At 36.6% G+C, this 25,811-nt stretch overlaps 2 protein-coding genes across 2 annotated transcripts in view; both read right to left on the minus strand.

Moving 5' to 3' along the window:
* Positions 1-480: 480 nt before the first annotated feature.
* LOC109165383 (probable LRR receptor-like serine/threonine-protein kinase At1g07650) overlaps positions 481-25,811 on the minus strand; it is a 39,183-nt gene continuing 13,852 nt past the window's right edge. The window contains exons 2-26 of the mRNA XM_019314108.1: positions 22,714-22,831; positions 22,280-22,457; positions 22,069-22,140; positions 21,899-21,967; positions 21,738-21,809; positions 21,560-21,631; positions 21,379-21,450; positions 21,232-21,300; positions 21,076-21,147; positions 20,887-20,958; positions 20,731-20,802; positions 20,556-20,621; positions 20,347-20,412; positions 20,153-20,218; positions 20,025-20,060; positions 19,896-19,924; positions 19,396-19,772; positions 19,114-19,309; positions 2,813-2,950; positions 2,457-2,575; positions 2,104-2,314; positions 1,702-1,939; positions 1,129-1,279; positions 765-1,028; positions 481-731 (exon numbers count right to left, since the gene is read on the minus strand). Of these exons, the coding sequence (XP_019169653.1) occupies positions 684-731; positions 765-1,028; positions 1,129-1,279; positions 1,702-1,939; positions 2,104-2,314; positions 2,457-2,575; positions 2,813-2,950; positions 19,114-19,309; positions 19,396-19,772; positions 19,896-19,924; positions 20,025-20,060; positions 20,153-20,218; positions 20,347-20,412; positions 20,556-20,621; positions 20,731-20,802; positions 20,887-20,958; positions 21,076-21,147; positions 21,232-21,300; positions 21,379-21,450; positions 21,560-21,631; positions 21,738-21,809; positions 21,899-21,967; positions 22,069-22,140; positions 22,280-22,457; positions 22,714-22,831 (2,943 nt within the window). The 3' untranslated portion in view covers positions 481-683. The remainder of the gene's footprint in view (positions 732-764; positions 1,029-1,128; positions 1,280-1,701; positions 1,940-2,103; positions 2,315-2,456; positions 2,576-2,812; positions 2,951-19,113; positions 19,310-19,395; positions 19,773-19,895; positions 19,925-20,024; positions 20,061-20,152; positions 20,219-20,346; positions 20,413-20,555; positions 20,622-20,730; positions 20,803-20,886; positions 20,959-21,075; positions 21,148-21,231; positions 21,301-21,378; positions 21,451-21,559; positions 21,632-21,737; positions 21,810-21,898; positions 21,968-22,068; positions 22,141-22,279; positions 22,458-22,713; positions 22,832-25,811) is intronic.
* LOC109165385 (probable leucine-rich repeat receptor-like serine/threonine-protein kinase At3g14840) lies at positions 4,562-6,999 on the minus strand. The gene is made up of 13 exons (XM_019314114.1): positions 6,965-6,999; positions 6,763-6,880; positions 6,320-6,497; positions 6,110-6,181; positions 5,939-6,007; positions 5,778-5,849; positions 5,600-5,671; positions 5,419-5,490; positions 5,272-5,340; positions 5,108-5,179; positions 4,926-4,997; positions 4,770-4,841; positions 4,562-4,653 (listed from the first exon to the last, which is right to left on the minus strand). The coding sequence occupies exons 2-13, from the start codon at positions 6,848-6,850 to the stop codon at positions 4,584-4,586; spliced, it is 978 nt and encodes a 325-aa protein (XP_019169659.1). The 5' UTR covers positions 6,851-6,880; positions 6,965-6,999; the 3' UTR covers positions 4,562-4,583.

Here is a 25,811-nt window from a genome sequence, read left to right on the forward strand (position 1 = left end):
TGGAAAAAAGGGGAAAGAGATGGTTGAATAAATTGACTTACTTTATACTTTTATAACTCATTTTAAATTTCATCATTTTTAAATTCTTGCTTTGAAATTCTTTTACGTCATTTTGCGTCCTTATAGAGTATCAACCATATAACTATAAAACTAATTTAAACTTGAGCTAGCAAGCCTGACCGCGAGATCTCATAAGAGTTGGATCAAGTTCGACAAACCCCTACAATATATTTTGGAAGCATTCCATTCAATGAAGATTTGACCACGACTCATAAGAGAAGGATCATTCCTAGTGAACACTAGGCACCGGATTTCCCCTTCCTCTGTATCCAAAAATACTCGAGCATCTAACTTTTTGCATTATGTTTGTAATTCATTAATGACTAGTCCAGACTAGAGTTTATATATATATATATATATATATATATATATATATATATATATATATATTTCATGCCAAATAAGTATATACCACCTATATACCTATGGTACACCAAATCTTGCCCGTCATAAATACAAAATTTAATATTTGACCAAGTCCTCATTTGTAAATTAAACAATCTATTATCTCTCCAAAACTATTATATTTACTTACTAAAAACAAATGATAATTAATAAAACAAAACAAAACAAAATAACTGCAGTATTATTAGCATGTAGTATATAGATAAAAAGGATCCTGGCTAGAAGGAGGATGAAGAAGGGACATCTCCTGTTCTTGCATTAGATGACTGCAAAAAACTATGGCTCTCACTTGACCTAAACTGCATTTCATCGTACTTTTCTCGGAGTGATTGAAAATGGAGGTCATCACCATACATAGTTGCATCCGAGCTAAGATCATTAACATCTGCCTCACCTTCAAGCATGCGGACCACTGCAGACATGGTTGGCCTTAGCGCGGGCGATGGATTAGTGCATACCAGTGCCACTTTGATCATTCTGATTGCTTCTTCTTTGTTGAAATCTGATCCCAACTGGGAATCTACAAGCTCCAGCAGAGACCCTTTCTTTTGCACGACGAGGGCCTGGAAAATAAGCACGATGAGAGTGGAAGAAGGCGATGGCCGGGTTCGAGTAAGCTAAGCAGATGTGCAGAAAATGGTGTAAAGAGTGATCAGTTCTCACCCAGTCAAGTAGGCAAACATAACTCTCATTGGGCCGAAACTTCATGTTGTTTTTCCCAGCAACTATTTCTAGCGCCACAATGCCAAAACTGTACACGTCTACTTTGTAGGTTAAGTAGCCCCATAATGCATATTCGGGCGCCATGTATCCCCTGCAAGAGGAAGAAGAGATTACTGTCATATAATAAGCAGGTTGCAGTATAAAGCTAAGATATATAAGGGGCAACAGAGCTAAGTTGGTCGGGTTGTTAGTTACTTAGTTTGGTAATCATAAGGTTCCAAGTCTGACCCAAGTGGGAGCGGCCTATTAGCCTTCTTAGTTTGAGCTGGTCAGCTATGAACACTCTAGACTGCATTGCCTTCTTGTGGTCCTTTACCAGTTAAGATCACAAGGCGGGGTTTACCCATTGCACACTCTCAGGTAGTGACTGCAGGTTTCCCTAGTCACCCAAAACAAAGCTAAGATATATAATGGAATTATGGCCATATACCAAGATCCCATAACAGTGAACATTAGAAGTCTTCACTGGAGAAAAGATTGGGTTATGAAGAAGAAAAGGCCATTTCAGCTCACATTGTTCCAGCGACTCTACTGCTGATATGGGTGTTGTCCTCTTCATCAAGTTTGGCCAAACCAAAGTCCGAAATTTTTGGATTGAGGTTTTTGTCAAGAAGTACATTAGCAGCTTTGATGTCCCTATGAACAATTTTTAGAGCTGACTCCTCGTGCAGGAAAGCTAAACCTTTAGCTATGCCAACGCAAATTCTTTGCCTAGTTGGCCAGTCTATTTGCAGTCGTGATTCTTGAGAACCTGTAAGAAATTGTGAAAGTGAAATGCCTGAAAATGGGTTCAAGAGTATATCCTTCCAACCCCAAGTTTTCTATTTTAAGGAGACAAAAAATGAAGAAAACAGGTCGTTATTTCCCCTTTACAGTATGCAACTATTAACGGAAACAATAACAAAGGTGATTTACCAAATAGAGCTCGGGCAAGGCTGTTGTTCTCCACGTACTCGTATACGAGTAAAAGTTGATTTCCTTCTATACAGCATCCATGGAGTCTCACCACATTTGGGTGTTGCAAACCAGAGATCATGCCAACTTCGTTCACAAATTCACGGTTTCCTTGCTTCGACTTGGATGAAAGCTGCTTAACAGCAATTATGGTACCATCTAGTAGTGTGCCCTGTTTATTACACAAGAAAACAAAAGGCGGTAAGAGCATTTGTGTATGAATCCATCACTCTCAGCAGTCAAATAATCGGGGCACAAAGAAACAGAAAAGGAAGTATATAGGAAAATTACAAAAAATTCGAATTCTAATGTACCTTGTAAACCGCTCCAAAACCACCTTCTCCAAGTTTATTTGCAGCACTAAAGTTATCAGTGGCTGCTTTAATTTGTCTGAAGGTGAAGAAGCCAGTCTTAAGATCAAGTCCAATTAGTTCTGTTCAAAAACTTTAAAACATCACTTCCCGTTCAAAACAGAACTAAAATATCAGTTGTAGAAAAGGATACTCACACCTTCAACCGAAATTCTCGTGCTATAGCACGTTCAATATATGAACGAAATCATCACTTGATTTATTTCAACATTTTATGTATATCCATGACATAGTATGTATGACACAAGTATATATGATCTGTGTAAAATATAGATATATAGGGCATTTGTGGGCACCACCTTGTTCCTTTGAAATTCTGCTTTTTAAGTATCTTTTTCTCCAAGCAATACCAAGAACTATGAGAATGGCAACTAATGAAGCTGCCACAGAAACAGCTATAGTGAGAGTCTTCTTTTTGTGATTTGGAGGGTCAAAATCTGTAGCAGAAGAACAAGTTCAATGGTGTAAGATGTCATTTCTTTTCCCGCAATGAATCTCAAAAATGAAGCTTCAATAAATTTCGATAAGAGAGAGACAGAGAGATAACTATATCAGAGAAAGAACCAAGTCTCAGAATAATAATGTTACCGGATTTCACAGAGATAGCTGATACTAAAGAACCATAGGTTCCTCTGACTGGGGCTGCTGTTGTTCCTTTCCCCGTATAGTAAAAGCGCACCTCTAGAGTTTTGTCTGTGACAGTTGCGTTAAATTTCAGTTTTATGGGTGTATCGACTCCTTGAGCTGCACTTTTAATATCAAAGTCCTTTAAGACTCGTAAACCCTGTAAGCATTTCGACAACTTGAGTATATTGCATAAACATTCAATGACTTATTTAATTCTGTACACTATAAAACTTCACCTGGATATAAACATCAAAGAACCGTCTTCCTAGACTTTCGAATGATCTATTATCTCTTATAGTGATTTCCGCAAAGCGGAGAGTGATGGTATAGTTTCCATTTGCTAAGCAGCGTCCAAAATAAGTCAAAGACAAAGGAGAAACGCGAGCCATTGTGTAAAGTTCAGCTTCATTTCCTTTGATAACAGATACATTACTTGCTGTATAGTCATAAATGGTACGGTCTATATCCCAAAGGTTTCCAGTACTACTGGTAACCCAATTCTCGTATACGTGGGCAAATTTTGTAGAACCTGCTGAGTCTTGATCATCATCATAAGTAGTCTCTCCAACCACAACTTTGGGACCACCACAATTTATATGGAAATTATACCAATCTGCAGAAAGGTCAAACAACACTAAATTGTGTCTCTGCAATGAAGCATACTAATTCGAAACGTTGCAAAATAAACAATATGTTTGTTTCTAATTTCAAATTTTTGAACGAAAGAAAAAAGGCACTGGCTGATAATTCATCTATCGTTCTTTGAAGGACAATGGCCTGGAATGCATGGTACTTACCCTTTGAGCAAGGACTCAAGCACTTCTCTCTGCATGGAATTAGAAAATATAGTGAGAACCAGACAAAACCGAAAAGAGAGAAAAGTAATCTCTATTCCATTGATTCCACAGAACGAAGTTAAATCTTACGCATGGTTCCACTCGCTGAAGGTTTTGAACACGTTGCTAACAACAGAATAAAAGGGTCATTAGGAATATATTTTTCTACATTAACCGACTGAAAAGAAGAATATGCATGTAAAGTCCGGGCCTTACAAGGTGTCACGACAAGTTGATGGGACAGAGCTCTCGCTGAAGTTATTGTAAGAAATGTCAATTTGTCTGCAAATGAAACCTTTAGGTGTTTACATCTACTTAGAGGATGCCTTGAGACACAAAAGAAATTAGCAAAAAGATGCTTAATAACATACGTTCTGGGGTCTCGATTTTGTATCCATACTGGGACAGGCCCAGTCAAAGAATTGTTTGTTAGTAACCTAGCAGAATGGACATCATTTTATTTGGTAAGAATTGGATATTCTAATATTCTATATAGAATTTCAAGCAGGACGGACATGAATGAAGAGAATCAAGTATGAAAAGATGAACAAGCAACCAAGAACGAAACTTTCTGATAAACCAAAAGTGGTCCTTACTGATTTGGTACTCACATCACTTCCATATTATACAGATCAAAACTCGGGATTTCACCTTCCAGATTGTTGAAACTCAGATCCCTGTGGAAAGGAAAAAATGCATCTTAGCCAAACAATAATTTCTTTTGTATCAGTGATAATCTATATATATAGAAAATAAAAGGAGAAACAAAAACAACTAGAAATGGTAGAATTACAGATTACGCAATGGTGTCATACTGCCCACATAATCTGGTATCTTCCCAATTAAATTGCAGCTTCTCAACATCCTACAACAACAAATCATTTCCTCTGAGATTATGGAAGCTGTAAACATTAATATATTGTTTAAGGAAGTAAGGAGTGTTACTTACAACTTAGCCAGACTCGTCATGTTTATTACCATAGGAAACTCAGAGTCTCCTCCATTTAAGTAAGAGATTCTTCTGCAGAGCCATTTTATAAAGATCAATAAGCATGATCAGTGCATATCATAGTATAATAGACCATGCTAACATTACAAGGATTTGAAGTTCCTTTGAAAGCATTTACTCACAGTTCGGTTAAATTGGTCAATACAGAAATGCTTGAAGGTATCGGTCCTTCAAAACCACTTGCTTCAATCTCCCTGCAGATCATTCACCAATCAAACAGAAGTTACATCTAAAAGTCTCAGTTCATTGAAGTAGAAAATGACAAAATGTTGGTGGAAAGGCTTACACGCTTTGAAGGTTTGTCCAAGCCTGAAAGCTAGGCAATTTCCCAGTGAAGTTATTTCGGCTCAACCTACTATATTGGTGACACTTAAATCAAAACAACTGAAGAAGTTTGGTCTCTAAAACGGAAAATTAGGACAGATGAACGTACATTTCAGTCAAACTGGTCATATTATTCAATTCTATCGGAAGGTCACCAGTGAGATTGTTTGCAGAAAGAATGCTGCAATCAACCAAAAAAAACACAGAATGACAAAAGAAACTGAGAATATGAACACCAAATTTGACTAATTGAGGCACGTAGAAAAATCTTAATGATTGAAAGTCCATACAATCTCTCTAAATTGACAAGATTCCCGAGTTCCCGTGGAACAGTTCCATTAAACATGTTATTCTCCAAACTCCTGAAAAAGTCATCAAATTTCATATCACATACAAGAGATTCCCCAAAGAATTCAAAGTAAAGATACAATATATGAATCTGCAAGGACTAAGAGCAACGGAAAGTACAGTCTTCTTAGTGTGGTTATATTTCCCAAATATGTTGGAATTGGTCCAGATAATCGATTGATAGCGACACTCCTGCAAAACCACATTTGGATAACATTGTTTACTGTTTAGGAAAAAAAAGGTTTACATTTGTTTCATAGGTAAAAAGAGGTGCAACTCACATGATTTGAAGTTTGATAGATGCCCATTCAGGAGGGATTGTCCCGCTTAAATAGTTGCGTGTAAGATCACTGCAGGAAACGAAAATATATTGATCAAACAAACCAAAAACCACAATCTGATTTTAGTAAAGACGAGGACAAAATCCAACTAGAGCAGGAAAATCTCAGTACATCTTCTTGAGGAATGGTAACTTCGCCAAGGAAGGAGGAAGGACACCTGCTAAATCCTGAGCTGTAAGTGATCTGTTTAGCGTTTACATAAAAAAGAAACGATAAGAGTTCGATAGATAATCAGGCAAAACAATGTACTTCAATGTGCCATCATTATTTGAGTAAACCACTTGTCATTGTACAAAAACAAAAGGAAAGAAGGAACCTAACATGTTTTCAACATGACAGAAACCATCAGAATATTTGCAATTGCAATGAACAGAATTTTGATAGATTGGCCAGTCATCCTGTGCTGGGGTATTCCAGCTTGGGTCCCCGTCGCAAGGATTCAGCCTCAAATTCCAGCCCTTTTTCCCCAGCTGATCAGCTATTTCACTAAGAGCTTTCCCTGAAATTTCCAAATTAATCAAGACAAAATTCTCAGTAAAAATAAACTCCAATGGCTTTTAAACCTAACTTGATCCTTTTAAATACACACAGGTTCTTAACACATTCTCGAATGACATCAAAAAATGAAGGCTGCTTATTTGGTTCAGTCATCATTGATGCATTAAATTCTAAGCAAACTTCTTAATCAATCGCAGTGCCCTCCCAGCAAAACCAAAAAAAAAAAAAAAAAAAATGCGAATAAGGAGCAAATAAAGCTTTTTTACTTTCAGAATCTGGAAGAGGAAGAGCTGGGGTTTGAGCTGGAATGGCGATAGGCTTGAAGCAGAGCAGCAAGACGATGAAGACGAGCATGGTATTCGAGCTGAGAAATGCAGTGAACACCTGTAAAGAGTTTGTACGGGTGAACAAATGGACAGCGAATGGATGATGAAGATGAAGAAGACTATAATGATTACTTCAGACTACCGAAATGGAAAATGTCGTTTCGTGGAAGAAAAATTCCAACGTAATATACACAACAAGTCAACACGCATAGCAGACATGAGTACAGTGTACAGTTGAGAAACTCCATGGATTTCTATGAAAGCCATAGCCAACTTAACAACAAATATGCAGTCTCAAAAAACAAATATGCAGCCTTATACTCGAGGAAAGGGGCGGGGAGGGGTGCGGGCGGAATGAGTGATCATAGTGCATTGGAGTTGTCTATATAATAAACTTTTTTTTTAATAACGTGAAAAATTTGTCGTTTAAAGGTGTATATTGATTAAATATCTCCTTGTAACATAATTGACAAAGGATCACGATCAGGTCCTAGATGCCCGTAGCCGTTTGACCAAGTTGTTGTCAATGGTATTTAAGAAAAATTGCATTTTTCATCTCTAAGTTATAAAATAACTGTAGAATTCGTCCATAAGTGTTAATCGTGCTCACTTTTCGCCTCTAATCTATCATTAGCATTGCATTTTTTATTTTTATATTAACTTTTTATGTTCACTCTTCGTCCCTAAGCTATACTGAAGTTGTAAATTTCATCGCTAATGTTTTGTTAGTAAAGGGACGAAAAGTGCAACGCTAAGATAGCTTAAAGACGAAAAGTGAGCATGAACAACAATTAGAGACAAATTTTACAATTATCATATAATTTATGTATAAAAAAGTATAATTTTTTCTGATATTTAATTCTTATATCCGTACAATTTATTTTTTATGTGGTATACTGACTATTAAAAAAAAAAACAAAAAACAAAAAAAAAAAAACAGATTTTCGTCGTCATACAACAAATATTCTTGTAACATGATTGACGGTCACGTCCAACGACATGTCTGACCTTGAAGGAAAACTGGAAAAGTCAACATCCATTCAATATTAAAATGATAAATGTATTTTTTTGGGAACAATGATAAATGTATTTTCATAAAATAAAGTTCTCTTTATATATTTAAATTTTATTGAAGAAATAAATTTTAAGAATTCAAATATTGTGATTTATATGCCTTTTGAATTAATTATAACAGGACACATCGAGAGAGCGTGTAGTAAACAAAAAAATTCAAATTTGTCTAAAAATTTAAAATATGAGAAATTATTCTTACATTTAATGCAATTTAAAACTTATAAATGTTTAGGTCAATGACAATCACATTCCTGACCTACTAAAATATCAAGTAAAGTAAATTTCACATAAGAAGGGTGAGATTTTTTTTCCTGACCTACAAAGAATTTACCAACTTTATTCAATTACATATTTATCCTTTTTTTTTTCATGTTAAAAATCTCTTATAAATATAAGAAATTTGACACTCCACCAGTATACATTCTTTAGCAAAATATCTAGGTACGTAGTTAAATTACTGCATATATTATATTTGTATATGCATTACGTGTATATATTCCTATGTATATTGATAAGTGTTTATTTATCTATATTTTCCCACTTTCACTAAGGCTGTGTTTGAAAATTCGAAAAATGATTTCTGGAAGTCATTTTCCGAGTTTTTGGTGTTTGGCTACACTTGGAAAATTCAGTGAACGGAAAATATTTTCCGTTGACTGGGGAAAATGTGCTCAATTTGGCGGAAAATGACTTCCGCCAATTTGGCGGAAGTCATTTTCCACCTTTTTTTTTCCTGGCGGAACTGGTTTCCGCCGGAAACCATAGCTATGGTCCAGATTTTTTTTTTAAATTTTTTTTTTTTTAGTTTTAAACATTTTTAAAATGTATTTTTTATTCTAAATAAAATATTTATTTATACTATTCTACTCATTTTTCAGAAAATGAATCAAACACACCAAAGCAGTTTTCCAAACACTGGAAAAGGAAAATGTCTTTCGGAAAATGACTCATTTTCCAGAAGTCATTTTTCTGCTTTCCAAACGGACCCTAAGTCATTTTGCTTACAGATCATTTCAAATTTCATGAGATTATGACTAAATTGTGTTATTTTGCAAGGAGTTTGGTTTGAAAAGCATTGTAAGCAAAAATGAATATTTTCATGCATTGTGGTGGACATTGGAGTCAAATGGAGCGTTTTGGATGCATTAAAAGTCCATGGGAGCCAAGGAAAGCTAAGAGGATGGCTAAAACACTTCCAAGGGAGCCTAACAGTGGTGTATTCAATGATTTTGGACTTTTGGTCACTTGGGCAAACCAAAACAAAAGATAGAGATGACAATTAAACCCGTCCCCGATGGGGAACACCGATCCCCGCCCCGACGGGGACGGGTTCGGGGAATTTTTTCGGGTAACGGGGGCGGGGATGGGGACGGGGACGGGGAGGGCATTCCTCGCCCCAAACCCGACCCCGATCCCCGTTCCCCGTATAATATATATATATATATATATATATATATATATATATATATATATATATAATATTAATCAAAAATAAAAACCCTCATTTCCCAAGTAAGTAATCACAGTATGCATTAGTGTATTTAGTAATTAGTAAGTATTTGTACAACATATATATAGGCGGACACTAATCACAGTACGTATGGATTAGTATTTAGCATTTGGTAAGTGACCAAAATAGGAAGCATTGAGAATCAGTTCTCTTATTTATTTCACATCAAATTTAATTATTTACACAACATATATACAGGCAAGTTAATGATTAATTGTATTTTGTATTTAGTACCGTGAGAGTGTGAGAGAATGAGTTTATTAATTAACCTGATTTGTTTATGTGTTTTGTTTATGTGATTTGTTTAAAGATTGAATGCTTACCAATTTAAAATTTGATAATACCATAATATATATTTTTTTTCTATTGGCATAATTCAAAAAACGGGGCGGGGATTCCCCGTCCCCGAAAAATCCCTGCGGGGACGGGGATGGGGAATAATTCTCCATCCCCGCCGGGGAACGGGGCGGTGACGGGGAATGGGGATCTATTTCGGGGTCGGGGATGGGGACCCCATTCCCCGCCCCCGCCCCGCCCCGTTGCCATCCCTAACAAAAGAGGGGCAAAAGATCAAGACATTACAATTTTCGCTCATTTCGACCACTGTTTGGTAATTTGACCATATCTCGGCCTAGGAATGTCCAAATGAAGTGATTCTTGTGCCATTAGAAAGTCAACTTAAAGGGATACAACTTTTTTGAAGACCACAAGGGCCAATAAAATGGGTTTGGGGATGAAAAATAGCCTAGAAGTTAAGATAGGTGCACATAATTCTGCTTGCAGGAGACATGGCCGAGGGCACGGCCACGGACATGGCCGTGCCAACCTAAGGCAGTGTGCACTGCCTTTTTGGACACGGCTAGTGACATGGTCATGTCCCTGGCCGTGTCACCTGTGCTCTGCATTATTTATGCGTGATTTTATCCATTTTCAACTCGGTTTTGGACCTGGTTCCAACCCTAGACACTCTCATTCACTTCTTTTCATGTTTTAGGTTAGATTAGGCTTAGATTTAGGTTCTATAACATTTTGAAAGCTTGTAATCTCGGATTTGAAGCTTGGATTTCAACATTTCAATATTGTTCTTCCTCAATATACAAGTTATCATGCCTTTTATCTCTTTCTTTTGCAAGATTTATGCTTATTACTTGTGTTTTTGTGTTCTTTATGCTATTTATTCTTGAGTAGTTAGTTTTTGGACTTGAGTTAGGGTTGTATTTTCTATCTTGATGCTTGATTTGTGATTATTGCAAAAAGGGGAAGAACTCTAACCTAGGGTTCTTGAGTTTATAAATGATTTGTGTTTGTATATTGTTAATGCTTGGTGTACAATATTCATTAGCATGTTTTGGAGGATTCTTGGCCTCAATGAGAGTTGGGTCAAGATTTCAAGCCACTCCTTGCATAAACCCAATTTCTTCCTACGAAAATAGGAAAAATTGGGGGCTTTGATGTTTTGTGTGCTTGAAGAACTTGAAATTGATACACCATGAGAGTGGGGCAATTCCTTGTTCTAATTCTTGTTGATTGATTACGAGAGTGGTTAATAGACTAGGATACCTATGTGCATTCCCGGTTGACTCTTTGTTATTTGTTCTCCCTAATTCATATGTTGTTGAAGCATCTAGATGATAATGCTCCTTAGCTTGAGTTCAATTTCTTTATTTTGTGTTTATATCTTACCGTAGCCTTAAAAGTTGTTATGAATTGTTTAGCTTCTTGTTAATTTCCTTATGCTAGTGTCTAATTCCTTGTGATTGCATATTGTGTGCCATAACCCCCAATCTCCTGAGGACGACATTTCACATCCGTACACTCACCATCACTCATTTTTGCTACAATTATATATATATATATATATAATACGATTCAAATGCAGATGGTGTGTTCAGGTGTGAACATGGGGTGAGATGAGAGTCATTGATCTTGCCAAGATCAACGTCTAGGATTAACAAGGATTAAAAAAAAATGCGTTGGCAATTTGGTCGTTTTGTATCTATGTCAAATTTAAGGTGTGTGGTTTTCCTTCTTAAGATGCGTCGTTTTTGTGCTTAAGATGCGTGGTTTTTGTGTTGTGTGCTTACGGTTGTCAGTCTAAAGCTTTAGGTGCGTGGTTTTCCTTCTTAAGGTGCGTGGTTTGTGTGCTTAAGTTGCGTCAGCCTAAAGTTTTAGTTGCGTGATTTTCCTTCTTAAGGTGCGTTGTTTTCCTTCTTAAGGTGCTTTGTTTTCCTTCTTAAGGTGCTTTGTATTCCTTTTAAGGTGCGTTATTTTCCTTCTTAAGGTGCATCATTTTTTTCAATTTTGGTTCCCAAGTTCAAAATGGTTTGATCCAGGTTTTGCTGATTTCAATTATCTAATTTAAAAGGAAAAAAATGATAGCAATATAATACAAAGTAACAAATAGTGGAGTTGTTATCTTTGAAGTAAATCTGAAGAGGATGGATGCATTAATTGAGGACGCACATTTTTTTGTTTTTTAAATTTTCATTGATTTGAGTTGTTGATCTATATTCAACGGCTCAGTTCTAACTCATTCATTATATTCAACGCATTATTATTATTATTATTATTATTATTATTATTATTATTATTATTATTATTATTATTATTATTATTATTATTATTATTATATGAATGTCTTTTTGTGTGTTTTATCAATTAACTGCTAACATTATACATAGGGCTGTGCAAAACCCGTCCAACCCGAACAACCCGTCCGACCCGTGCCCCTCCTTGGCTATCGGAGTGGATACCCGTACCCGACTCTCCTTACCCGATCCGTCATTCAATACGGCGTCGGTTTAGAAGGTTCGGGTGGGGTATACATTTTTGCCAACCGACCCGTCCGACCACCCGAACTATCCTAGGGTTCCCTAAGGCGTTGTATAATACGGCGTCGTTCCATCAATGTATATATACATGCCTTCCACCACTTGGTCTTCATTTTCTCATCCGCGCAACTGACCTAGGGTTTGAGATCTGAGATCGCATCTCTCATTCTCTCGACTCTCAACTCTCTCACTCTGTCAGTCTCTCAGACTCTCACTCAGTCACTCTCTCAGACTCTCAACTCTCTCAGAGTCTCACTCTCTCAGACTCTCAGTCTCTCAGAGTCTCAGTTGAGTCTCAGTTCTCTCAAGAGTCAAGAACTCAAGACTCATCACCATCAGTCATCTCTGATTCTGTAAATCCGTAAGGTAAATCTCTATTCTCTTAATCTCTATTTCTCTAATCTCTAATCTCTTACAGTCTTACTCTCTAATTTGTAATCTCTAATCTCTTAATCTCTATTGTCTAATCTCAGGGTTCTCAGAATCGAAGCGTTGCAATCTCTAATCTCTAATCTCTTACTCTCTGTCTCTGAGAGTCTAAGTGGTGGAAGCCGTGGTGAACTGGTGATTAGAAGCCCTTGTTCTCCCGGGATTATTTGGGAGAAATCAAGTAAATCGTAAACCCTAGTTTTATATATCTTCATTTATGTGAGATACTGAGATGTATTGTGTTCTGTCTTTTCTACAATGAGTCTGTGATGAATATTTGGTGATATATTCATATATTATGCTATTTGTTGGTGGAAGCCTTTTACAAACTGATTTCTAAGTGTTGATTTTGTGAAATCTGGATTTTATGCCATGCAAATTTGTAATCTACCAATCCGAGTTAAAGGCTAAAATGTGAAATCTCCAGTGTGGGAATTTCCATTTATTGGTGGAAGCCCTTAACTCAAATCCAGATAATGATGATCTGGACTGAGTTCCTGAATCTGGATTTGTTTGTATAATTGTATATGTTATTATGTCTATCAGTTTATGGATGTATGACCCTTAATTGCTAATTGTTAAATCTGGAAAAATGATGACACAAACTACTATGTCCATGTGTCTGATTCTGGATATCTTTGTATGTTTAATTGTTTATTATGTAATTTATGTGGTCTCAGTTCTCTCAGTTCTCTGTGACTATCTGAATATCTGATTTTGTTCAATATGTGGAAGTCTAATATGTAATACTTCTATGTATAATGGTGGAAGTGTAATATGTAATACTTCTATGTATGATTGTATGGTGGAAGCTTTAATATGATTGTATGATTTGTAATCTCCCTAAAATGTGGATACTGATGCCCATCTTTATAGATGGAAAGCATCAGTGCATCTGGACACCCTCCAACCTCAACTGATGAGGAGCATGGAGTAGAAGCTCAAGGTACTGAGAGAAATCCTCAGACAAATCCTATGCCTCTTCCTCCTGTTGTTCCTACAAAGAAGATGAAAGAGGTGGAGTCTAGATCTATAGTATGGGATCATTTTGAAAAGATCCGTGCTCCACCTGCTGAAGGTGAAACTGAGGGACCAGTAGTTGAGGGCAAATGCCTTTATTGTGCTAAAATTTATAAATGTGAAAGTAAAAAGCATGGCACTTCCTCTTTGAAAAACCATATGAAGGCCTGCCTAAAAAATCCTCATTGTAAGGACACAAGGCAGTCTCTTCTCACCTTTAATGCCTCTGGAACAGAAGCTTCTGAGGGGGTTTTGGGGACTTGGGTTTTCAACCAAGAGGCTATTAGGAGGGCATTGTGTGAGATGATCATTGTTGATGAACTTCCCTTTAGGATTGTTGAGGGAAATGGCTTTAGGAAATTCATCTTAGTTGCTTGTCCTAGGTTTCAAATCCCTTCTAGGTGGACCATTTCTAGAGACATTTATCAGATTTACCTAGATGAGAGAATAACCCTAAAAAAGTTGTTTAAGGTGAGCACCCAAAGGGTCAGCTTGACCACTGATACATGGACCTCTGTCCAAAGGATCAATTACATGTGCATTACTGCACATTTCATTGATGATCAGTGGAAGCTAAACAAAAAGATCATTTCCTTTGTCCCAATTTCTTCTCATAAGGGAGAGTACATAGCCAAAGCCCTTGAGAGTTGTCTTCTTGATTGGGGGATTAAAAATGTCTTCACTGTTACTGTTGATAATGCCTCTTCAAATGACACAGCTTTGGGGTTTTTCAAGAACAAACTTCTGTCTTGGGGTGGGTCTTCTGTTAGGGTTCAATATATGCACATGAGGTGCATAGCCCATGTGTTGAACTTAGTGGTCCAGGATGGGTTGAGATATGCAGGTCCTTCTGTTAAGAAAGTTAGAGATGTTGTGAGATGGGTGAGGAGTTCTCCTGCCAGACTTAAGAAGTTTAGAGAGATTGCTGTGCTTAATGGGGTGGAAGCCAAATGTGCATTACAACTTGATGTTCCAACAAGATGGAACAGCACATACATGATGCTTAACACTGCCCTTCAATACCAGAGGGCCTTTGAAGCTTATGAGAATGATGCCTCATTGAATGCTGACTTGTCTGATTCTATTCCAAATTTTATGGATTGGCTTTCTGTGCAAAGCTTAGTCCATTTCCTGAAAGGCTTCTATGAGATGACTGTGAGAATATCTGGTTCTCTCTATGTCACTTCAAATACTTTCTTTTCTGAGATTTCTGACTTAGGTTGCATGCTGGATGACATGGTTAACTCTGTTTCAACCTCTGAAAAGGTAAACTGTTAACATTTTCTGAATGTGTTTGTATGCATCTGTGAATTGTGTTTGACTTTGTGTTTATTTTTTCTGTGTTATGTCTGTTTTATAGGAAATGGGGTTCCATATGAAACAAAAATTTGAAAAATATTGGGGAGATCCTGAAAAATGAACTTCTTGATATTCTATGCCAATATTTTGGATCCTAGGGATAAGATTGAGTACATGCCTGCCCAATTTGCCCAGTTGTATGGTGATGAAAAAGGAAAATCATGCTTTGAAAATGTTCAATCTTCTATGGTTCTACTGTTTAATGATTATACAGCCACCTACCATGTGCAGTCTGCATCCCCTAGTCCTACTGTGCAATCTACCCAATCTGAACCTGTCCATTCTCAAACTTCAGTTGGAAAACCTCAGGCTAGAATGAAAAGCCAGCTTAAAAAACAGAGAATGGAGACTGGTGGAAGCAGTAAAGAAACTGAACTCCAGATTTATCTAAGTGAAAAATTAGTGGAAGATGAAGAAAATGTGGACTTTGATGTCCTAAGATGGTGGAAGGTTAACCGTGATAGATTTCCTATACTCTCTAGAATGGCAAGGGATGTGCTGGCTGTTCCCATTTCAACTGTTGCCTCTGAGAGTGCATTCAGTACTAGTGGTAGGGTATTAGATCCCTTTAGGAGTTCCTTAACTCCTAAAATTGTTGAAGCCCTAATATGTGCACAAGATTGGTTGAGGCCACCCAATCATCCAATCTCTGTTGAGGAAAACTTGGATGATGTTGAAAGATTAGAGAAGGGTACTGTTTTTATTTTCTAACTTTCTAGGTTTCAACTTTAGAAATTGTTAATTGTTACCTTTTCTAAACTATTTTTTGTTTATCCTTTTTGTGCAGAATTGTCCACTGGAGCTGCTGGTTCTTTACCAAGTGCTGTTGGAACACTCCCAACAATTGCTGTAATACTTTTATATAACATTGCTTTCTGACTTTCTGTTTAGTTTGATTGATAAATGTGTGGACTCTTTGAGGCAACTCAGGTAAGATTCCAGAACTGCTAATTGCTAAGTGGTTTGGTAACTTTTTTATAAATGTTGCTGCCCTTAGCCCCTTAGGCCCTTACTCAGTTACATCTCTGGTAGTCTGGAATTCTGGTATATCACTTCCCTTCCTCTCATATTCTCCTTTCTGTTTAGTTATGGCTATAATGATGCTTCCACCATTTGTCTGAATTAAAAGGACTTTGGGTGTTTGGTATGTTGCTCTGAGACAAAACTCATGAAGCAATTTCCCCCCAACTCTAAAATGATATGAAAAAAAGCAATCTGAGCCTATCTTATTAATTATTATTAGTTCTCTACTTCTCTTTGTCTTTATTGGCTTTAAAGTTTAAATCCTTTAATGGTTTTATAATTGAGCAGGAAGATGAGGAATGGATGAATGCTGATTGCTAAAGGCTGATTGGTGAATGGTGACTAATGCTGAATGCTGATTGCTGAATGCTGAGTACTTTAGTAATTAGTATTTAGTACTTAGTAGTTTAGTGTTGTTGATTTTCTCATTTTGTAAACTTCATTTTTGCTTTTTGAACTGCAATATGTAATTATGTATGTAAATGCCTACATAGCTTTGGTAATTTAGTTTAGGGTTATTACAATATTACTTATTAAGTTTGAACATTTTTACAGTTTTTTTTTTTTTTTTGGGTATGTTTTATAATCCGATACAAACCGAAATCCGACCCCAACCCGACCGTATTCGAACAGGGGAAATCCGAAAGGATTTCTCTCTTAATTCGAACGGATTGGGGTAGTTTTCCCCAATCCGAAATCCGATCGGACGGACGGATTGACCATCCGATCCGTCCGAATCCGACCGATGCTCAGATCTAATTATACATCTAATTTTACCAAATATCTTTTTACAATCTGTTAACACAATTCACTATCTATTATTCACTAACACAAACCACTAGTCGCTAACATTGCCAAACAAGGCCAAAAGAGATCCTGGCTAGAAGGATGATGAAGAAGGGACATCTCCTGTTCTTGCATTGGATGACTGAAAAAAACTATGTCTCTCACTTGACCTAGACTGCATTTCATCGTACTTTTCTCGGAGTGATTGAAAATGGAGGTCATCGCCATACATAGTTGCATCCGAGCTAAGATCATTAACATCTGCCTCACCTTCAAGCATGCGGACCACTGCAGACATGGTTGGCCTTAGCGCGGGCGATGGATTAGTGCATACCAGTGCCACTTTGATCATTCTGATTGCTTCTTCTTTGTTGAAATCTGATCCCAACTGGGAATCTACAAGCTCCAGCAGAGACCCTTTCTTTTGCACGACGAAGGCCTGGAAAATAATTAAGCACGATGAGAGTGGAAGAAGGCGATATGATGGGTTCGAGTAAGCTAAGCAGATGTATGTGCAGAAAATGGCGTAAAGAGTGATCAGTTCTCACCCAGTCAAGTAGGCAAACATAACTCTCATCGGGCCGAAACTTCATGTTGTTTTTCCCAGCAACTATTTCTAGCGCCATAACGCCAAAACTGTACACGTCTACTTTGTAGGTTAAGTAGCCCCATAATGCATATTCAGGTGCCATGTATCCTCTACAAGAGGAAGAAGAGATTACTGTCATATAATAAGCAGGCTGCAGTATAAAGCTAAGATATATAGGGGGCAACCAAGCTAAGTTGGTAACATTGTTAGTTACTTAGTTTGGTAACCATAAGGTTCCAAGTCTGACCCAAGTGAGCGGCCTATTGGCCTTCTTGGTTTGAGTCGGTCAGCTATGAGCAATCTAGACTGATTTGCCTTCTTGGAGTTCTTTACCAGCTAAGATCACAAGGCAGGAATTACTCAATGCACACTCTCGGACAGTGACTGCGGGTTTCCTTAGTCACCCAAAACAAAGCTAAGATATATAATGGAATTATAGCCACAATAGCAAGATCCCATAACAGTGAACATTAGAAGCTTTAACTGGAGAAAAGATTGGGTTATGAAGAAGAAAAAACCATATGGAAAAGAGGTAATACTTCATAATCGAAGGAACACTAAGTTTTCAATAAGATAAATATATATCTGAGCTCACATTGTTCCAGCGACTCTAGTGCTGATATGGGTGTTCTCCTCTTCATCAAGTTTGGCCAAACCAAAGTCCGAAATTTTTGGATTGAGGTTTTTGTCAAGAAGTACATTAGCAGCTTTGATGTCCCTGTGAACAATTTTTAGAGCTGACTCTTCGTGCAGGAAAGCTAAACCTTTAGCTATGCCAACGCAAATTCTTTGCCTAGTTGGCCAGTCTATTTGCAGACGTGTTTCTTGAGAACCTGTAAGAAATTGTGAAAGTGAAATGCCTGAAAATGGGTTCAAGAGTATATCCTTCCAGCCTCAAGTTGCAACTATTAACGGAAACAATAACAAAGGTGATTTACCAAATAGAGCTCGGGCAAGGCTGTTGTTCTCCACATACTCGTATACAAGTAAAAGTTGATTTCCTTCTATACAGCATCCATGGAGTCTCACCACATTTGGGTGTTGCAAACCAGAGATCATGCCAATTTCGTTCACAAATTCACGGTTTCCTTGCTTCGACTTGGATGAAAGCTGCTTAACAGCAATTATGGTACCATCTAGTAGTGTGCCCTGTTTATTACACAAGAAAACAAAAGGCGGGTAAGGCCATTTGTGTATGAATCCATCACTCTCGCAGTCAAATAATCGGGCCACAAAGAAACAGAAAAGCAATTCTAATATACCTTGTAAACAACTCCAAAACCACCTTCTCCAAGTTTATTTGCAGCACTAAAGTTATCAGTGGCTGCTTTAATTTGTCTGAAGGTGAAGAAGCCAGTCTTAAGATCAAGTCCAATTAGTTCTTGTTCCTTTGAAATTCTGCTTTTTAAGTATCTTTTTCTCCAAGCAATACCAAGAACTATGAGAATGGCAACTAATGAAGCTGCCACAGAAACAGCTATAATGAGAGTCTTCTTTTTGTGATTTGGAGGCTCAAAGTCTGTAGCAGAAGAACAAGTTCAATGGTGTAAGACGTCATTTTTTTTTTCTGCAATAAATCTCACACATGAAACTTAAAATAAATTTCCATAAGAGAGAGAGAGAGAGAACTATATCAGAGAAAGAACCAAGTCTCAGAATAATAATGTTACCGGATTCCACAGAGATGGCTGATACTAAAGAACCATAGTTTCCTCTGACTGGGGCTGCTGTTGTTCCTTTCCCAGTATAGTAAAAGCGCACCTCTAGAGTTTTGTCTGTGACAGGTGCGTTAAATTTCAGTTTTATGGGTGTATCGACTCCTTGAGCTGCACTTTTAATATCCAAGTCCTTTAAGACTCGTACGCCCTGTAAACATTTCAACAACTTGAGTATATTGCATAAACATTCATGACTTATTTAATTATGTACACTATAAAACATTAAAACTTCACCTGGATATAAACATCAAAAAACCGTCTTCCTAGACTTTCGAACGATCTATTATCTCTTATAATGATTTCCGCAAAGTGGAGAGTGATGGTATAGTTTCCATTGGCCAAGCAGCGTCCAAAATAAGTCAAAGACAAAGGAGAGACGCGAGCCGTTGTGTAAAGTTCAGTTTCGTTTCCTTTGATAACAGATACATTATTTGCTGTATAGTCAGAAATGGTACGGTTTACATCCCAAAAGTCTCCTGTACTACTGGTAACCCAATTCTCGTATGGGTGAGCAAATTTTGTAGAACCTGCTGAGTTTTGATCATCATCATAAGTAGTCTCTCCAATCACAACTTTGGGACCACCACAATTTATATGGAAATTATACCAATCTGCAGAAAGGTCAAACAAGACTAAATTGTGTCCTCTGCAATGAAGCATACTAATTCGAAACGTTGCAAAATAAACAATATGTTTGTTTGTCATTTCAAATTTTTGGAATGCATGGTACTTACCCTTTGAGCAAGGACTTAAGCACTTCTCTCTGCATGGAATTAGAAAATATAGTCAGAACCAGACAAAACTGAAAAGAGAGAAAAGTAATCTCTATTCCATTGATTCCTCGGAATGAAGCTAAATCTTACGCATGGTTCCACTCGCTGAAGGTTTTGAACACGTTGCTGACAACAGAATAAAAGGGTCATTAGGAATATATTTTTCTACATTAACCAACTGAAAAGAAGAATATACGCATGTGAAGTCCGGGCCTTACAAGGTCTCACGACAAGTTGATGGGACAGAGCTCTCGCTGAAGTTATTGTAAGAAATGTCTATTTGTCTGCAAATGAAAGGTTTTGGTGTTTACATCTACTTAGAGGATGCCTCGAGACACAAAAGAAATTAGCAAAAAGATGCTTAATAACAAGCACAAGGAAAGAGAAATTAAAGATATAGAATTAAACATACGTTCTGGGATCTCGATTTTGCATCCATACTGGGACTGGCCCAGTCAAAGAATTGTTCGTTAGTAACCTAGCAGAATGGACATCATTTTATTCGGTAAGAATTGCATATTCTAATATTCTATATAGAATTTCAAGCAGGACGAACATGAATGAAGAGAATCAAGTATGAAAAGATGAACCAAAAGTGGTCCTTACTGATTTGGTACTCACATCACTTCCATATTAGACAGACCAAGACTTGGAATTTCACCTTCCAGATTGTTGAAACTCAGATCCCTGTGGAAAGGAAAAAATGCATCTTAGCCAAACAATAATTTCTTTTGTATCAGAAGAATAGCCCAATGGGATCTGTGATAATCTATATATATAGAAATGGTATAATTACAGAGTACGCAATGGTGTCATACTGCCCACATAATCTGGTATCTTCCCAATTAAATTGCAGCTTCTCAACATCCTACAACAACAAATCATTTCCTCTGAGATTATGGAAGCTGTAAAACATTAATATATTGCTTAAGGAAGTAAAGAGTGTACTTACAACTTAGTCAGACTTGTCATGTTTTTTACCATAGGAAACTCAGAGTCTCCTCCATTTAAGTAAGAGATTCTTCTGCAGAGCCATTTTATAAAGATTAATAAGCATAAAGCATGATCAGTGCATATCATTGTATAATAGACCATGCTAACATTACAAGGATTTGAAGTGCCTTGAAAAGCATTTACTCACAGTTCAGTTAAATTTGTCAATGCAGAAATGCTTGAAGGTATCGGTCCTTCAAAACCACTTGCTTCAATCTCTCTGCAGATCATTCACCAATCAAACAGAAGTTACATCTAAAAGTCTCAGTTCATTGAAGTAGAAAATGTTGGTGGAAACACTTACAAGCTTTGAAGGTTTGTCCAAGCCTGAAAGCTAGGCAATTTCCCAGTGAAGTTATTTCGGCTCAACCTACTATATTGGTGACACTTGAATCAAAACAATTGAAGAAGTTTGGTTTCTAAAACGGAAAATTAAGACAGATGAACGTACAGTTGTGTCAAACCGGTCATGTTATTCAATTCTATCGGAAGGTCACCAGTGAGATTGTTTGCAGAGAGAATGCTGCAATCAACCAAAAAAAACACAGAATGACTAAAGAAACTGAGAATATGAACACCAAATTTGACTAATTGAGGCACTTAGAAAAATCTTAATGATTGAAAGTCCATACAATCTCTCTAAATTGACAAGATTCCCGAGTTCCCGTGGAACAGTTCCATTAAACATGTTATTCTCCAAACTCCTGAAAAAGTCATCAAATTTCAAATCACATAAAAGAGATTCCCCAAAGAATTCAAAATAAAGATACAATATATGAATCTGCAAGGACTAAGAGCAACGGAGAGTACAGTATTCTTAGTGTGGTTATATTTCCCAAATATGTTGGAATTGGTCCAGATAATCGATTGATAGCGACACTCCTGCAAAACCACATTTGGATAACATTGTTTACTGTTTAGGAAAAAAAAGGTTTACATTTGTTTCATAGGTAAAAAGAGGTGCAACTCACATGATTTGCACTTTGATAGATGCCCATTCAGGAGGGATTGTCCCACTTAAATAGTTGCGTGTAAGATCACTGCAGGAAACGAAAATATATCGATCAAGCAAACCAAAAATCATAACCTGATTTTAGTAAAGGCGAGGACAAATCCAACTAGAGCAGGAAAATCTCAGTACATCTTCTTGAGGAATGGTAACTTCGCCAAGGAAGGAGGAAGGACACCTGCTAAATCCTGAGCTGTAAGCGATCTGTTTAGTGTTTACATAAAAAAGAAACGATAAGAATTCAATAGATAATCAGGCAAAACAATGTACTTCAATGTGCCATCATCATTTGAGTAAACCACTTGTCATTGTACAAAAACAAAAAGGAAAGAAGGAAGCTAACATGTTTTCAACATGACAGAAACCATCAGAATATGTGCAATTGCAAAGAACAGAATTTTGATAAATTGGCCAGCCATCCTGTGCTGGGGTATTCCAGCTTGGGTCCCCGTCGCAAGGATTCAGCCTCAAATTCCAGCCCTTCTTCCCCAACTGATCAGCTATTTCACTGAGAGCTTTCCCTGAAATTTCCAAATTAATCAACACAAATTCTCAGTAAAAATGGCCTTTAAACCTAACCTGATCCTTTTAAATCCACACAGGTTCTTAACACATTCTAGAATCACATTAAACAATGAATGCTGCTTATTTGGTCCAGCAATCATTGATGCACTAAATTTGCACTAAGAAAACTTCTCAATCAATCACACTACCCTCCCACCAAAACAAAAACCAAAAAAAAAAAAAAAATGCGAATAAGGAGCAAAGCTTTTTTACTTTCAGAATCTGGAAGAGGAAGAGCTGGCGTTTGAGCTGGAATGGCGATAGGCTTGAAGCAGAGCAGCAAGAAGATGAAGACGAGCATGATATTCGAGCTGAGAAATGCAGTCAACACCTGTAAAGAGTTTTGTATGGGTGAACAAATGGATGATAATGAAGACGAAGAAGACTATAATGATTACTGAATTTAATAATCTAACCGCCAAGATTAGATCAGACTGCCGAAACAGAAAATGTCGTTTCATGGAAGAAATTTTGGAACGTAATACACAAGAAGCTAAGTCAACACGCAGACAGTGTAGAGTTGAGAGAGTCCATGGATTTTTATGAAAGCCATGTGCCAACTTAACAACAAATATGCAGCCTTATACGGGCACAATCATTATTGCATGGAGTAGATAGGTCCCACACACTTTGTGAATTACGGTCTAAAAACACATAAAGTATATTATTCTAATACATTATTTTATCTTACCTCATAAATTTTATTATTCTAACTCATAAAATACATTCTTTTACCTCAGAAATTTTATTATTCTAACATATAAAGTACTTTATTCTAATTCATAAAATACATTATCTTACATCATAATCTTCATTATTCTAACATAAAAGCGGATCAAATAATTTTTTTAACATCAAAATGACGACGTTGTTTTGGACCATGGTCTACACACAACTGTGTGGATCATTGTCCGCAAAATAGTTTGCCAAAGGGCAAGGCCGGTCAGGGGCGGAATGAGTGATCATAGTGCATTGGAATGTTGGATAAATCCCGACAAGGAGATAGACCGTCTTGTGGACCCTAAATTCCTCAAGTGGAACTTGTAATCGTATAGTTATCCAGTCAATTATGTATACTCGACTAGTTGGAGTTGTCTTTAATGAATTTTTGTTTTAGTGGCAGCGAAAACCCACAACCACTATTGAAAGATGTATACTAAGTTATGACCTAGCTGACAAAGGACCACAATAAGGTCAACCAGCTTAGTTGCCTATAGCTGATCGACTCAAACCAATGAAACTAATAAAACACTCCTATTAAAACTTAAGAGTTAAAATTGTAACATTGTAATTACCAAATCAAACATTTAATTAAATTATTATTAATAATATTTAATTATTATATCTAAAAATTATGAATTTGAATCTTACTAAATTCTTTAATTTTATCTGTGACACGAAATCTTTTTAATACTCCGTACAATTTATTTTTTATGTGATATACCAACTATTAAAAAAAATAAAAATAAAAACAGATTTTCCTCCTCTACAGCTAAAATAAGCAGCCTTAATTATCTCCTAATCTATAATATTAGTCTTGTACCATGTGCACGCGCGGCACGCCCCATTCACGGTGACGTCCAGCGGCATGCCTAACCTTGAAGGAAAAGTCAACATCCATGCAATATTAAAATGATAAATGTATTTTCATAAAATAAAGTTCTCTTTATATGTTTAATTTTATTTGACCTTGTAATCTAATGACATGAAGTGACTCTTTCATATAGGAGATCATAGATTTAATTTGAACCTCACGCGATATTGACTATTTGTACGATTGATTTTTTGTGCTTTAATAGGTTGAGAAAATAGTTATGAACAGATACTGCATTGTAACATAGTCTTGAAAAAAATAAATTTTAAGAAAAATAAATATTGTAATTTATATGCTTTTTGAATTAATTATAACATGACACATTAAGAGGATTCGGGTTTTCCTGAGAATTTAAAAGGTGAGAAAATTATTCGTATGTTTGATGTAATCTCTGACTTAAAAGAAAATTTGGTTCAATGAAAATCACATTTCATGATATCAAGGAAAGTAAATCACACCTAAAGGAGTGAGATTCTTTTTATTGACCTACTAAGAATCTACCATTCACTTACATACATATTTATCCTTTTTGATGTCATATTGTCATGTTAAATTTCTTATAAATATAAGAAATTTGACATTCTAGCTTACCCGTACATATTTTTTAGCAAAATATTCAAGTACGTAGTTAAATTACTGCATATATTATATTTATATATGCATATGTATTACGTGTATATATTCCTCTGTATAAATATGCAGTACTGCATATTATGTGTGTGTGTGTATTAGTTCATAATTATATGTAATTTGATTTGTTATGCATTGTAATTTAAGCCTAATTCATTATAACTTGTATTGTATATATAACTATTGTTTGTTAATTTAAGTTTTATGTTTGTATATAACAAAGATATATTATATATTTTAAAAAATTTCCTGGAAAAGTTTCAACAAATTAAACGTGTTAATTAATTTTCATGTAATTTAATTGCTATGTTTCCGGTAACATTAAATATACTAATTAATTTTTTAGTAAAATTATTCTCATTAAATATATTCTTTGAAAATATTTTTCTGAAAATTTAATTGATGAGAAAGTATAAAACGCTCTCTAAGAATAAATAAATGATAAGAAGTAAAATTAATATTAATAGATTTAATTACATGGAATGGATCCGAATTACTAAACCCGAATAAGAACGTATATATGAAATAAATAGATAGGCAAGACGATGTCGTAAGGTCGCGGAGACCGTATATTGTATTAAATGCCGTAAAGTAGGCTATTACAATGATTTGTTAGGACAAAGTAGCTAGAATAGATTGAACGTGTCTTGTTAGGACAAGGTGTGAGATTTTTATACTAATTAAACCTCCAACCGCACTCCCTAAACCGGGGTGGTTAGATCTTCCTGTTTGACCGCATCCCGAACCGGGAGCGGGTCCAACGCGCGGATGAGCTCGGCACGATCGAGCTCCTTATGGCCCGAGCTCAGCCTAGCCGAGCCCATCAGGAGCCAAGCTCAGCCCGGGCGAGCTCGTTGTGGCTTGAGTTCAGCCTACGGCCGAGCTCCTTGGGCCGAGGTAACCACGACCCAAGTGCCTTGAGTGGAGGTGGCTTGGGCTGAGGTGCTCCGGGTCCAACTTCTCGGGTTGGTCCGCTACGATCATAATATATCCATCATGAATCCCCCATTATCTTCCTATAGTGTTGTTTATTTCTCTATGATAAAGGTTTACTTAGTGCACACTCTTAAATAATAATGAGCTAATA

Source organism: Ipomoea nil, unplaced genomic scaffold (genome assembly GCF_001879475.1).
Source record: "Ipomoea nil cultivar Tokyo-kokei standard unplaced genomic scaffold, Asagao_1.1 scaffold3069, whole genome shotgun sequence".
Lineage (NCBI taxonomy): Eukaryota > Viridiplantae > Streptophyta > Magnoliopsida > Solanales > Convolvulaceae > Ipomoea > Ipomoea nil.

Bases quoted from the DNA above. Each gene is read 5' to 3' on its own strand.
- LOC109165385 (XM_019314114.1), bottom strand. From the start codon at position 6,850: ATGCTCGTCTTCATCGTCTTGCTGCTCTGCTTCAAGCCTATCGCCATT. The intron at 5,672-5,777 runs GTACTTTCCGTT...TGACTTTTTCAG, and splicing joins ATAACCACACTAAGAAGACT to GAGTTTGGAGAATAACATGT. The intron at 4,842-4,925 runs GTAAGTAACACT...TTGTTGTTGTAG, and splicing joins ATGACGAGTCTGGCTAAGTT to GATGTTGAGAAGCTGCAATT.